Genomic DNA, 15380 nt, shown 5'->3' on the forward strand with positions numbered 1-15380 from the left:
TTAAGCGCAAAGATAGATTTCTTTGTATTTTCGTCTATATATTTCTACACATCATTATCTGAATACATTGGGTTCTCATCAAGGAACCCATTCACCTAAATCACACATAATACGCTCAAGATTCTTTTCAGAAGTCAAACAGTACACAAGAATAGTGGAAAAAAAATAAATACCAGGCCACGTTACACAGAGTGATCTTTTTTTTTTTTTTTTTTTTTTACATTTTCTCAAGTGCAAACGTTAGGCATAGAAGATAAGCTCGGGAATCTGACCTCCTTGCACCCCTGTGCCATTAGTGCTGTCTGATGAGCACTGGAATTGAAATGTCACCTTTCCACACTGCACCTCTGTCATGCCTTCCTGTCCAAAGTAGCTCAGTTCATTCCCATCAAGAACCACGCTGGCCGTGTAGAAGGTATCAGGCTCGATCTGCACCGGGTACTCAAACCACACAGGGAAAGTGTTGCTGGAGCCATCCGAGAAGTATTTGCTCAGGTTTTGTCCCATCAACACTCCCTGGCGTTTGAGCTCGATCTTGGCGCTATACTCTGTTGACCCACAGCTGGAGCCGTAAAGTCCGAAACCGGCGATGAAAACCCGTTTGTCCACAGCAAACTGGATGCTGTCGCAGCGGCCCCGATAACGCCACTGATTGCTTCGGTAGGCACAGGACTGGAAGCGGTGGCAGCGCTGGGGCGCCAGACCCTTTCTCGGCTGGCTGACAAATTGAAGTTCGGGCTTCTTGGCAGCTGTGTACCAAAGAAAGATGTCGTTCGTCTCATTAAGTGTCAACACGCCCGACTGGGCCGCTCCATTGGCAAAGTCATCCAGAGCCATAGTGGGGATGCGTATCAGGTACATGGCTTTGCCCAAAACCTTCCGCTTGTTGTCAGTGGACAAAGTGAGCTCCTGTCTCTGACATTCAGCTTCAGCCCAGCTGAGCGCCGCCTCAAAGACAACAATCTCTTTAGCGTTGAGTGTCTCTCGCTTAAGGATGCTCTTAAGGGTCCCGCAGTCGATGTCGCAGAAACCCTCGGAGCGTAGAGCCAGCTCGGCCTGGGCGTCGATCACTTCCCAGCAGCGTTGAGTCAGCTCGGGCTCTTCGAACAGGCAGCTCTGAGAGAGCAGTACACAGGCGTTCTTGGCGCTCAGGCTGGTCTCCAGGAAGTTCACGCAGGCACGTGCCAGGTGAGGGACAATGTACTTTTTGGCAGCGTAGAGAGTGGCTAAGACTGTGTCAGCACTGAGGTCAATCTCGTCACAGTAGATGTACCTGTTGACACAAGCGGGTACACTAGTTTGCTATGATGAACTTATTTTATACTGGAAAACAAGCAACTTGGAAAACAAGGACTGAAGCATAACGGCGGTGCCTTGACTGCCTTTTATGCCTGGCAGCAGCACATCCATCAAAAAGCTCGTAAACTGGTCTCTTAGTCAAGGTACATGTCTTTTGAGCTACATCATTTAAGTAATAAAGTATTTGAACCACCACAGTAAGATTCAGTGCTGTTCCCACTGCACGCAAAACAGTTTTGCTTTGTCACTAAAGCCTTGATAGTGTGACAAATGAACCATATGAAAAGCCAATCCAGTAGTGATGTTGACTGAAGGAAATGTTTCGTATCTCCTTCCATGAATATAAAGGCAATATCATAAAAGGTCAATGAGAATAGTGTTTGAGCCAAACAGAAAAGAATATCCTTACTTCAACATTGCCAGAAATGCAGCTGGTTCCACATCCGGAATATGAATCTCGTCATCATGCTCAGCCAGTTCACCATAAAACATGGCATGAAACACTGAGCTGCCCACCGCCAAGACATACTGTTAAAAAAATGGGGCGAAAAAAAGGCATCTATTAATTGGTTCTCATGTTTGATTCAAACAAGCGACGCTTTAACCTGAAAAAGTTGATTAGTTGTAATTTGATTTGAATAGTGTGTGAATGTGCAACAGTGTATTTAAGGCACAGCTATTGAACCATTCCCCAGATGTAATTAATGGAGGCTGTGTTTGCTCAGTTTCTCTTATAATGAACAACGCTCAGCCAGATAGAGCGGTATTTACACTCAGGATGAAGAGGCATGTTTCTAACAAATAAGATTGCATCTGATCGAATAAAATGAATTTCTAATCACACCATTGAATAGTGAAAATTCAATTTCCTGAAATTAATGACTAATCGCAGCTTGACTGCACCGGGTGCAACACGATGCTAACACTAATTTTAGAAATGAGAGCAAATCCATTCATGGCGCTACGTACTCATGTACTGTATTTTTCAACTTGTGCGTGGGGGGGAAAGGGGGTTTTGCAGTTTAAGTGAGAGTAGGTTGGGACATGTGACACAGACCACTCTTATTATGAGTGGGCAATGGTACAGTGAACCCAATCGTTGTTTCAACAAAAGAATACACATATATTAAAGATTATTTTCCATAAAGTGAGGTCAATTGTGGACCAGTTTAAGATGTGCTTAGTCGCACCTCTTGGCTTTTGGCTATAAGTGCCAAATGGAGACAATAAAAAATGCTGCATTGAACGTCATTAAACCCAACTGGCATAATGTTTCAGCCTTTAAGTGCAGTCAAGTCATCCAACATGTCCTTCCATAACTGTCTTCTCAAAGAGCACTCACAAAGTTATCTGTAGATTATACATCGAGGTCTCGTATGAAGACCCCAAAATCCTCAGAACTCAATCTACGGTGAAAATAGAGGGTAGTCAGCAGAGCGCTTTTGACAGCACCAAAATAATCTGGATTTGGAGTGAATATTCAAATATATCCATATAAAATAGATATGCTTTTAAGCAATTCCCTTTGTCCAGACATAATGTCTAATTAATCATTTATGGTAACTTCTTGGAGCACAAAGAGGGGCAAATCAGACAAAGATGTCGGATGTAAAAAGAAAAACATTCTCAATAAGCATAGAGGAGGAAAAAAGACTTGATTATAATAACGATTGCTCTTTGTTGCGTATACATTGTCCGCAGATTCAGAATTAGTTCTGATTATGCACATGAATGCATTGCGCTCTTGTTCGTGGCTGTGCAGTGTTCTAAGACAGTTGAAAAATGTAATTGCCACCCCCCCTCCTTCCAAAACAAAAAATCAAGACACAAAGATCTTGTGTGGAGCAAGGAGGAAGTAAACCCCTCACCCTTTTTACATCCAGACTCATTTACATAAATAATTGAGGACTGTCTCGAACAGGCACATGTGGTGCCGAAGTGAGAGAGGAGCACAAAGGATTCGAGTTCCATGAAGTCTTTAAAACAGTTTATAAAGTTCTGATGTTGTTTTCTACTTAATTAACTGGATGGTAAAATCCTTACCCTGTGTCCCGGCAACCGCTTGGTCCTTCCAGGCTGGCCCACCACAAAGTGGACATCTGCCATTAGTTCATTGTTGTACATTACAGAGTTTCTGCAAGCACAAAAAGAACGAAAATAACTTCAAAAGGTATTTGTATGGCTTATTTGTTATACAAATTAGGCAGTTTAAATATTGTGAACATTTTTAAAGCACCAGATTATTTGTGTTACCTGCTTTCCATTGAACCACACCGTTGAACTTGACTGCCCTTACACCTGTTTATGGACCCCGTGGAGGCTATTTTGTGTGTTTTGGGTATTGAGGGGGGCTCGTTGGCCGCTGTTACTTTTTTTTTTTTACCTTTGTCTTGTTGCTTCGTTTCCAAGGGTTTTTAACTTCCGCACTTACTGGCTTTCGTTTTGGCGCCGTTGTGTGGCAGCCTTATGGGAGCCTAGTGAGTTGTCATCTGTGTGTCTTTTATATACCCGCCCGGTGGTATGAATACTGCTGGGGCCTGAATTTCCCCACCCCCGAGGATCAATAAATATTCAATCAATCAATCAGTATAGTCCACCAAGCTGTATAGTTGCCCAAACATTTACTCTTAAGTTTAAGATTGCATAAAGTGTAGCGCTCCATAAATGACAGAACAAGTGAAAGCTGTCTACCAAAAGACCCAACAATGAAACTGTTCATGTATTATTGAGCAGAGGAGCACTGTGGTAGGTAAACAAAATGTTCTAGAGAGACGACAACAAAGCACGGTTTTGCACTGGACAGCTGCGATTTTTTTTGCTCTCCGGCCAAAGTAAATATTTTGCCTTTAGAAAAGAACAATCTGGCCCTGTTGTGCATATAAAGTCCACCTCATGCCTGTCCAGCCTTTGTTGGAGCGGCAAAGTCGACACGCATAGAGGTGGTGTCAACGAGAATATTCCCCGGCCGATTGAGGGCTGGGTGCGCTTCTACACATAGACGTTCATTTTTTATCCTGTGTTCCTTGTTGAGTAGCCATCAAGATTTGTAAGGTTGCCTACCTTTCTCTGATGGTAGAATAGAGTCCTTGCCAGTTACAATTATGTATGGTGTTATTATTGTTGAGGTTCTGCTGCTGGTACTGTTGCACAGTGGTGGCAGGTGCCGGCTTTTTGGTGGGAAACATGTCTGCTGCCATCTTCTTCTTCTTCTTGTTCCTCAAAGTGATAATCTCATAGCAGACTGGGGGCAATTTGGGGCTGCCACTGGCATTCCCCTTCTTGGAGCTTTTGCTTGACTTGCTTTTCACTGACTCAGGCAGCATTAAGAAGAAAGTCAGACATTTCATGTTCCTTCCCTTGGCATCGACCATGAGTGTGGTGAACTGCTGAGCAGTGGAACAGAGCGCAGAAAGGACATTCACCAGGAGGAGACAGCTGCGAGGGAGGACCTGGGAAGATGACAGCAAAGGTTGCACGCCTCGGACGCAGTGCAGCACTCACTAATCCACTAGGAGACTTCAAAACTTGCTTGTCTGTTTATTTCTTCAAAGAGGAGAGTCCACACTTTTCATCCACTTTTCTTCGGGGTGAACTTAAATTTGCTCTTGTGAATTCCATTTCTGGTTCAGCGTGATGAGACTCGCTCTTGAAATAGCTTCTTCCCCCTCTTGTCGCTCTGCTGAGGGTTGGTCTGACAGCCTCAGATTTAATGCTGCTGCAGTGGTTCTCAGACAGACAGCAACGACGCCTCGGTCCCGCTCATCTCCCAAGCTGTGTTTTTCTTTACAGCTCACTCTCCCCTCTTTGGAACGCTTATACGTTCTCCTCAACACTTGCTTCGCTTGATTCCTCCATGAGCCCAGTCGCCATCCTGGATGCTGTTGGTGGATGCTGCGCTGCGCTGCTCTGCCCCGCCGCACATTCTGCTGACTAGAGAGATTAAATGGGAGAGCACGGAGGAGACTGCGCTCCAGCCCCCTCTACACCCCCCACACACACACCACCCTACCCTCGCATTACACACAACTCCTCATAATGCGGCCAATGGCAATGCACAGTTTTCTTGATTGGCTCATGCAGCCCATACTTGAATATGTAATTGTCAAAGTCTCAATTAAAGAGACAGTTATCTGCCACGGGAATGATCTATTCTCATACAAATCTACTTTCTTTTGCCTTATCTGAAGCTGTCACATCCAGGCTGTCGTTTGAAAAGGCAATGATAATGTAGTTTTAGTTAATTGATGCTTTTTCTTACATTGCTATTCCCTTCAAAATAGTTTTCTGTATTCATGACACATGCACATACTTTTCATTTTTCACTTGCGGGTGAGTCTCAATCGCTCATATTGAAGAAGATTTTTTTGGGTCTGTCTAACTTGTGTCTGCAAGTTGACTGGCAGCCAGTCAATGTTGCTCCGCACCTCTCTCTTGTCAGTCAGATGGGAAAGGCTGCACCTCACCTGCGTCCCTAATTTGGACAAGTGGTAGAAAACAAACTATGAATAATATGGACATTTTTTTATGAAATTATAAAAAATACTGGCACCACCAATAAAAATGACTAAAATAGCAATCATGATTAATTTTACAACAACAGCTTTGCCTTTTACCGCTTTCATGATTGAATTCTTGCTTAAATCAACATTTTCTTTTGGGGTAGGGGGACAGAATAAACAAAAAAATCACAATATATTCGAGACTGAGAAGAATTGTTCTTGTGAAGTCCTCTCTGCAGAGCAATGGACTGAGCCATAAATGCAATGCACTTTTGCCCAATGTATAATGCATGCACTTTTGCTCCTCTTGCGCAGTTGGCACTTTACACAGTGGGGATTCTATTTAAAGGAGCAGTGTTAAAATGTTTTAAATGTTTGTGTGAGATGGTACCAAAGAATCAAATGCTGATATTGCAATATTTATACTGCACATCAATTGAAATATTAAAGTATTCGATATTTACCTTGCTTTAAAGTTTTGAGAAGCAGTAACCCTGTTGTTGATACTGCCGAGCTGTGTTGCCATGTTATTTGCAAAAACAAAAGCAAAAATCCCAAACCCCAAGACACGGTGGGAAAGGTGTATTATTTTTTTTATCCACTTCTTTGAACTCCAGTATTGATTTTTTCATAATCCCCAATTAACTGTCTCAGTGTTTTGTGCACTGAGGAGCATTAGCCCACAAAGCCCCCTTATAGAGTGTGCGATGTAAAACAGAGACATTTGCTATGGTAACATGGGACCAACATTACAGGGCACGGTGCTCTCAAAAGCCCGGCCACTAGAGATGTTACCTTGGAAACCACATCTACTCGCTTCAGCAGGACAGACATTTAGGACACAGAACAACTGACTATGGTGCAGTAATACGCAATTAATTCTGAAGCCTCTTCTTTGACAAGGCGAATACCTCTTGATTTAAAAGCTGTATACCACACACTGTTTAACTAACAGTTTGATGATAAATCAAATGGTTGTGTATAGCACTGTCATACTAAACGACTTCCTGCTTTTTTGATTGCATTTTATCTCATCATCCGAAAGCGCATTGTTGCAAGTTGAATAATGATGGCACAGCGACAGGCACACTATCAACTTTTGTCTCACACAATGTCATTGTTCCGTAGTATTTATTTTCCCCCAACAGTAGTGTGATGGTGTCATTCCACGGTTATGCAGTCCTCGTGATGAGTTGTTGTGTGAAAATAAACAAATGCACTATTTTGAGAATTTCACAAATTGTGCTCAAATAATTACTAGAATGTAAATTGTAAAATTTGTTCGATCAACATTTTATTATGTTGCTTTAACCACCATATGGGGGACCTTGTGTGAGCACACTTTTTTTAAAATAGGACAGGTTTGTGCTCTTCTGTCAAAAAAAACAAAAAACATTTGAGGCTACATGCCAATTTTTGGCTCGTTCACAAAGTCAAACAAAGTTGTTCTTAGTAATACCCTTTATTTTTGATTATTTAATTAATTTAATTTTTAGGATTTTCCAGCCAATAAGTAAGTAGATTGAAAAAAAACAATCTCATATGTGGTGGAGTTGGCTGCCAGCCCGTCATAAATTTGAGCTCAGATAAGAACTCAAGTTGTGGAAGAGCTCTTCTGCATAGAGGCACCTGCTGGGAGTTTTGGCAGAGAAAGGATGAGACAAAAAAGAACTGCGATGCAGGCCTGGAAGAAAGTTACACACACTGATGCACACGCGCGTGAGGAAACACACACTTCTGCTGTCGTTAATGTGGAAATACTTTGAAAAAATAAATGATGGTACCTTCTGTGGTATCGAGCTGCCAGAAGGTGTTGCCTAAACAGTGAACTTGTCCGTATGTGGAGTTTTGAATACATACTGAAACATATCTAAAATAATCACAATGACAAAACTGACTGAACTTTACCACCAAGTGGCACTAAATATCTTCTTGACTGTTAAGTGGAGAACGAAGCCCGAAGAACTGACCAAACCTAAGAACACTCGACTCATTGTGTCAAAATTAGTCTTGCCGGTCCCCTTTTTCAATGTGTTTGTGCCTCGAAAAAATTTTGTTTACATTATGTCTGTAGAAAAACTTATTTTGATTTTATGTGCTTCTGAATTGACACTCAAAACTGTCTTTGTTTCCCTCTGGAGAAACATTCATCAGCTGCCACTGCATTTGGAATACAAATTGAATCTGTATTGAAGAAAAAGATGATAATTATAGGTGACTGACAGGAGAAAGGGATCTACGCTGACAATTTTCCCGAATCTCATGACTTAAAGTTCCTTTAGAACAGTTCTAGATGTTTTCTCCTTGTTCACAAATTTCATCATCAAGGAGCCACAGTACTCAAGTGGTAGAGTCGCCCAGTAGCTAAAAGTATCCTTGTGGAGGATACTGAAGTATCACTCATTTCTGATGATGTTCCAAGTATGAATTTCCCTACTCCTGAGATAAGACTAAAATAGATAACGCCATCAGGATTTTTAACTTCTAACCAATGATAATTTAATTTCTTTACCCCCGAAACCAGTGGGTCTATAGTCACAATATGTATGGTTGAAATTGCACTTGCTTATTCAGAAAAACTTAGCCTCTAGGGATCCACAAACTTTAGGTTAAATGCATAAAAATGGGTGCTACAAGGGCACTTTTCAGGATACCGCACTCGTGTCCTTTATTTGTGGACATGGTAAGTAATGGCAGCATAGTGAAGATCTTGTAACTGTTGTCCACGTCCTTATTGAAGTTACTAAATTGGTCTGTACCAATCTCATTCTCTCTGCAGTCATTTTTTTTTCACCAATCATTACAATTAATCATTGTCTCTGTACTACTCCCGAGTGCTCTGTCTGTCTTACTTCCTATTAAAAGAAATAATTAGAACACACTATTCATATTATTGATTGTCCCTCTAAATGTCCACGGGGTTTGTATACAGTGACATGCATGGTATTAGTTGAATAGTCGTTAAGGCATGTTAAGTGCCAAGCTAAAAACAGAAATTGTCAATTTGTGTGCTAAAAAATGTCTGCTGTCTTTTGCACACATTGCTTTCTGTTTAAGCAACACTAGAACACCTGCTGCTTGGACCCACTAAAATATGGAGAGTAAGGTGTTGATAAGGCTCTTGAGTCTTTGGCCAACTTTCCTATGGATGCTGTAAAAAGCTGACCATACGGCTCATATGGGAATGGGAATGCAGATGCAGCTGTATACAAGGAGGCTTGGTCATAAAGTGGAATGACCAATTCTTTACTTCCTGCATTTGCCAACCACTTATTGCCATCCTAGTTGTATCCTCTGGAAGAATAGATTTGAACCTTCCTTCCACAACTGTGAGGTATTAGATAAAGAAAGGAAAATCCTGACTGGACATAAAGAAAGGAAAATCCTGACTAGACAATAACTGATGGAGATCAACATACACGCACACATTTTATCATCCCAATAAAGCAAGGGAAAAGTGGCAGCGGGAGAAAACAATGGGCAATGATGGGCTCAGCTGTCCAGCGGTTATAAATGACATCATAACAGAGGCACAGAGCGGGTTTGGCAGAGAACAATGCAATTTAAGCACATATTAAAAGGCTTCAAAAACAGTATTTGTCGTACAACAAATGATTTTTAAGATTACGTGACTGGATTTATTTCATACTACTGTTAGGGCACTTCAGTACATTGGCCTGATGCTGAGGCTTGTTGTAATTTGGAGGCTGTCAGCTGACCACACTGTGTTATATTGGAACATGAAATTCAATTTTTTGTGTGTGTGTGCGTATGTGTGTGTATGTGCGTGTGTACATGCGTGCGTGTTAATCAACAAACCGCGGGGCAACAGAAGGTCAGGAGGGAGATTGCCTTTTTTTGAACTGAGCGTAAACAGTCCCGGCAGAAAGCTGTGGAAAAGCTAAAAAGTGAGATATGGTTTTGTGGAGCACATGGGAGAAGCCGTTCAAAGACGATTCTTAATCCATTTGTACCCCAGAACACCCCACCCCTGCCACACATCCCCATCCTTTTCCAGCCGTCAGGCTAATCTCTGACACTGCGTTAACATAAAAATGTTCACAGCAATTTGAATCCAGTATGTGTCACCAACACCTCTTTTTATTCATTTTCACTAATTACCTTGTGCTGCAATGAAAGCCGATGGCTTAACCTTCTCACGGTTAATGTTTCCTGATTGCCTCAGTCCCATGGGGGTGGGGGTGACCTTTTCTGAATCTATTACTGTATCTAACCCAAACAAAATGGCACTAATCACAGTAACGTGTTGGCTGCTATGAAAGGCTTGTCATTCTTTTACAATTTATCGTCATAAATAACAATAATGAGACGTGAGATTGGTTGTCTGTCCTTGTCGGTCTGTATTTCTGTTTGGGTGATGTGATTGTAATGTGCTGGGATAGTCTCCAGTTCCTCGTGACACTCGACAGGATAAGTGCTAAAGAAACGGGGGGAATGAGAAACGTTTTTGAGTTTTAGTTCTGGTCTGTCCTAAATGTTCTTGTATCGCTTTTCCTTATGACTCTTAAAGGTGTAAATTGAAGTTTGCTTTCTCTGGTCTGAAACCGTTGAGAAGTCGTTTTGGTTTCTGTGCCACTACAACATTTCTCTGATTGGTGTATCGCTGGTGTAACAATACAAACAAGGAAGAATGGATTTCTATATGACCTAGTGAGACGTAATGACTAGTTGAATGGTTTTACCTGCAGACTTATAGCACTCCGTCAATTACACAAATAACACTGGTCATCAAATCTTTACTATTTTTCTTATATATATATATATATATATATATATATATATATATATATATATATATATATATATATATATATATATATATATATAATATATGTAAATGGAATGTTTTCTGTAACTTCATAGCTATGATTTACAATGCATGGAAGAATCCCCATTGTGAAGGTCAAAATTTAAAGAGAAAAATGAATGTCGCAAACATCTGAAAAAAAAAATAGACCGTTTTCGAAGCACTGTCAAAACTACATTTATTGACATTGAGTCATATCTGCTTAAAATTTGCTGTTGACAAACTGTCTTGCACCTCTGTCCGGTCAGCTGACAATGATGTAATCAAGGAGTGTGTGTGTGTGGGGGGCGGTGTTGCCAGGCGAGTTCTGATGTGTTCTATAATGCACCGTCAGGGCCCACTCTTGCATAAAAATCCCTGATGGAGAAATGAGCTTGTCGGTGGAAGTTGTTTTATTTATGGCTGAGTGCAGGTAGGCGTAGAACTGTTCCTTACACTGGGGTCAGCTTCCAACTTGGGGCATTTGCACGGATGATCGAGCAAATTAAGTATCACATGTTTACCTTGCGTCACGAGTGCATGACTCTCTTATACACACTGAAAAATAGTCTTTTAATAAAATAGTATTCTTACCCTGTGTGTTTGCTCTCCTAAGAAAATTCCAATTTGGTACAATTTCAGTCAGACAAATGTGTTTACATATTCATTTTGCTGATAAGATTTACATCTCACAATGCAAACATAAATGAAATGGGAACAAAATTACAAGTCATGTTTATATTTTTGTGATATGTACCGTATATGAGCCTAATGCAGAAATAGGTTTTGGAGAAGAAAAAAAAAAACACACACACTCTGAAAGACAGCTGTCAATCAATGTAATCCCACCAAATCCCACAACTCAAACATTTAACCTTCACTTCCTTTGAATGAGGAGCCCAACGTGACTAAACACAAATTCTATTAAGCCTGTCATTTTCTCTTAGTTTTGGGCTGAAGATGAAGCATATGTGATTGATCTAAAATATTGTTTTATGCTCAAAGAAAAGACAGCATCATGTAATTTCCTAAATTATAGAGAAACATCCAGTTCAGGGTGTACCTCACCTCTGAGCACAAGCACTAACAAAAATAGATGAATGGTAAAATGTTTTGCAATTCATTTGTAACTCCCCAAAATATTTTGTTCATACACACAAAACATCTTAAAGCAACCATCTGCATTCACAATTTGACCAAGGTTTCTTGTACAGTCAACCGGGAGTGTTCCTTTGCAGCTGCATTCCAGCCCTGAGTGCTGTGAGACGAATTTATCATTGCGAGGGGCTCGTGGGCTGCAATCAGCATTACGGGGGCATGACCACATCCGACGTGCCGCCCAGGTCCAATGTAGAGCTTGTCCGCTCTGCTTGAAAACTTGCCCACACAGTGTCACACGCTGACTGTGCATGCTCCCACACATGCACAATCAGCAAATGAAATATGGAAGTCAGTCAGAGGGAAGTACTGGCTATATTAATTATAATAATAAATTATTATCCTTCCAGACTGATTTTAGGGGAAATATGCTTCACTAAATGTACATTGATTGTGATTGAGCATTGTCATTGCAAGGGTACAGCAGTATTATTATCCCACCAAAGTGAAAGACGCTTGAAGCATTACACTGTGTTCCTGTGCACACGAGGGTACATCATCAAATCAGTGGCTCGCGGAAGTGGAACATCTTGAGCGTGTTCTCTTCACCCTCCCAAGCTACCTCAAATAATTTACTATATAACAATACATCTGTTATATGGCTTTTCTGTGAAATGTGAGCCCAGCTGGCAAAATCCGATTTCGCTCTCCTAGCATAGTTTCTTCTTGGCACAAATTGTGTGGATAAAAAAAGATGCATTCTGGTTATATCTTGAGAATGGGAAGTACGTTTGAAAAGGTGGATTTTAATTGTAGCAATGGTTGTGAAAGAATGTTCCTTCAATGTGGCACAGGCTACGGTCTGTTAGATTTCCACAAATACAAAATGTGTCTTAAAATCCCCGTAAAATTATTCATCTGAGGACAAGATGAGTTATTTGTGCTGCTATTGTCACACATTGGTAAGCACTCAAGTGATTTTCATGCCGCTGGTGTTTGATAGCCAGCGGAATGCCCGTCGTTATATCGTAGCTATAAATGAATATTATGAGCATTCTATTACAGTCGTTCATTCTTATACTTTACCCACAGGGCCATTTTTAATACCAAATTGAATTATTCTTCATATAGAAACATCTGGTCTTAATACAAGTCAACCCAGAACAAGAAAGTGTCACATTTTATTTCTGATGTTTGAGTGTTTTGAGTTAGCCTCTTATCAAAGTTTCACAGCCATTTAATTTGATCTCATAATTACTAGAGTACTGCTGTCATGTTAGAATTATACGATTATTTATTTTAACTAAGACTAAATTGACTTTTGACCTCATCAATATGCAGTGTATACTGTCTGTGTATATTTTAAGAATTTTAACATTCTCATACTTTTATTTGAGGCAAGCAAGCTTTTCTTACATATCTTTAATATTGGCACCTATTTGTACCTCTTATTCTGAATATATTTTATTGTGCTGGTTTATATAAAAAAGATGGCAATATCTGTATTGTATATTGATGCGTACTGAGAGCTACTCTCGCACATTAGATTTACATTTGAATGACACAACTGGGCAATGTCATAGAATAGCTCATACTGCCATGGTGAAAGAAGGGTGCATCTCCACAGGTTGCCTTGTATTTTAGCATGGAGTATTTGAAATGAGGATGATCTCATATGCCACAGTGGTGCCATTAGCTCATCCAGTATACAAATAAAATAATCCCATTAGTTTTGTGCCGAACCAGATAAATTGGATTCATTTATCTTTGCTCCAGACCAGTGTCATGTGGTTTAAGAAATATAATGAAATAAAATAAAGCTCCCAGTGCATCCGTGGTACTGAAGTGCCATTTTCTTTCTCTTTCATGTTAATAAAGTTGAAAAGGCCAGTTACAGCCTGGAGCCTCATCATGCCTCCTAGAAATAGAGCTTGACATATCAGCCCAACCATGAATAAGAGAAGATGCGTTTATGATGCAAAATTGTACCTGTCAGACATGTTTTGGTCCAGGTGCATAATGTGCATCATGCTTGGATTTAAAGCGCTTTTGGCCAATGACTCGTATTAGTTGTCGAGAGGCTGACTGCATTGTATTTTTTACAAGTAACACGAATCTTTACATAAAATGTGCATATTTTCATTTCCGATTTTCTTCTCGGTAAAAAAATTTGAATCCCATTTTGTTGTATTCCTTAAATCCTACAATACGTAGTCTGACACTATATTTGTGATAGCGATGACAGTAGCCAATCTACAGTATTTTTGTCAAATTGACAGCAATGTTTTTTTTTTCAAGATTTCCAATACAAAGTATGATTTCACTTGTGTCTTGGGAGAAATGTATTTCCATGAACCTCCAATATGAAAGAGGACCTTTGCATCATGACTTGAAGTCAAAGGACTGTTTGGAGGGGCTTAACCTTTCTACAAGACCAACTATTACTGATCTGATATTCATCTTTATTTTTTTTTCTGTCCTCTTTTCACCTCAGATAGCATAGCACAGTTTGAAAAGATAATGTATTTAATCACGCCGCAGCCTTATTCACCAGGGCACCATCGCACTCTGATGCTCATTGTGTGTTGTCTTCCTCTCATTTTATTCTCGGCGTCAAAGGCAGATTTTCTCGCAGGGGTTGCTCGCAGACATTGGAATTAAAGCTGCAAAACTATTAAAAATGTATGGTCTGACCTATATTTTTCATGCAAATAAATAAATAAAGGATGATGCAAATCTTCAGAAGTGGGACACAGGAAGAGCTAATAGCAGGATCCCTATCCCAGTCCTGTCTCACTTAGCCTCACCTCATCTCCTCCCTTCAACCTGTCTCACACAACATTGTCCCCTCGTGGCTATGTTGGAATTGGCCTCTTTTATAGTATTTTGCTGGCATACAGTGACTCACCTCTATTTGCACTCAGGGCAGTACAAAAAGTGACTCCCCTTGCATGCTATAATGTTATGGTGCACTGTGTCCTTATTACAGTACCCTCACCAAGAATATTGTGCCCTTAACAGATGTGTATGTGTTTATATATTTCTCTTTCGTAGTTTAACTGCTGAAACCAGCATAAGAATATCATATAACATAGATTGAAGTTTATTTGATTCCTCATTAGCTTGTACAGGATTTTTATTCATATATTATTGGGAACGATTTATCTTCACAAAGGTCATAAAGCAGATAAAAAATATCACGCTCCACAATGTTTCCACATGTATTTTCTATTTTACTTTTTGTGCTTTTTAACCATTGATAGATGCAATGGAATAATTTCCTCTTGGCCCAGAACGAAAAATGGCCCTGGCCAGTATTGTCATCCTAAATCATCCTCTGGCTGTTAATACATGGACGAACAGACAAACACATAAGTATATGCTCCATGATTTTATTTTATTTTTTTCATTTTGGTAACAGTTCACCCTTGGCACAGGTCTACACTCTACTGAGTCATAGCTAATAATGATGTGACCTTCCTCTTCCATTCTGCCGCACTCCCTTTTTCTAAGCTTTTGCTCATTTCCTCTGCCACTCTGACTTGTCTCCCTGGATTACTTCTCCCCTCTACCATTCGCACAATGTCAGGGCCCATGGAAGTGAGAATAAAGGCCACAGGTGTCTCTTGCTGCATGATGGACTGTTGTTGTCTGACTGAGCCTGCCTTCATGATTTA

The 15380-nt window shown here is 40.4% G+C and overlaps 1 protein-coding gene across 1 annotated transcript; it reads right to left on the reverse strand.

Moving 5' to 3' along the window:
* Nucleotides 1–240: 240 nt before the first annotated feature.
* btbd3b (BTB (POZ) domain containing 3b) lies at nt 241–4670 on the reverse strand. The gene is made up of 4 exons (XM_085922268.1): nt 4360–4670; nt 3343–3433; nt 1709–1827; nt 241–1273 (listed from the first exon to the last, which is right to left on the reverse strand). Exons 1-4 carry the CDS (start codon nt 4668–4670, stop codon nt 241–243), a joined length of 1554 nt encoding a protein of 517 aa, XP_085778394.1.
* Nucleotides 4671–15380: the final 10710 nt, after the last annotated feature.

The sequence above is a fragment of the Syngnathus leptorhynchus genome, chromosome 10 (assembly GCF_054491065.1).
Source record: "Syngnathus leptorhynchus isolate UIUO chromosome 10, UIUO_Slep, whole genome shotgun sequence".
Classification (NCBI taxonomy): domain Eukaryota; kingdom Metazoa; phylum Chordata; class Actinopteri; order Syngnathiformes; family Syngnathidae; genus Syngnathus; species Syngnathus leptorhynchus.

Coding starts and splice junctions, on each gene's coding strand:
- btbd3b (XM_085922268.1), bottom strand. CDS start 4,670: ATGGTCGATGCCAAGGGAAGGAACATGAAATGTCTGACTTTCTTCTTA. Junction 1,828..3,342: donor AGCGGTTGCCGGGACACAGG/GTAAGGATTTTA, acceptor TTTTTTTAACAG/TATGTCTTGGCGGTGGGCAG. Junction 1,274..1,708: donor GCATTTCTGGCAATGTTGAA/GTAAGGATATTC, acceptor TTGTGTCAACAG/GTACATCTACTGTGACGAGA.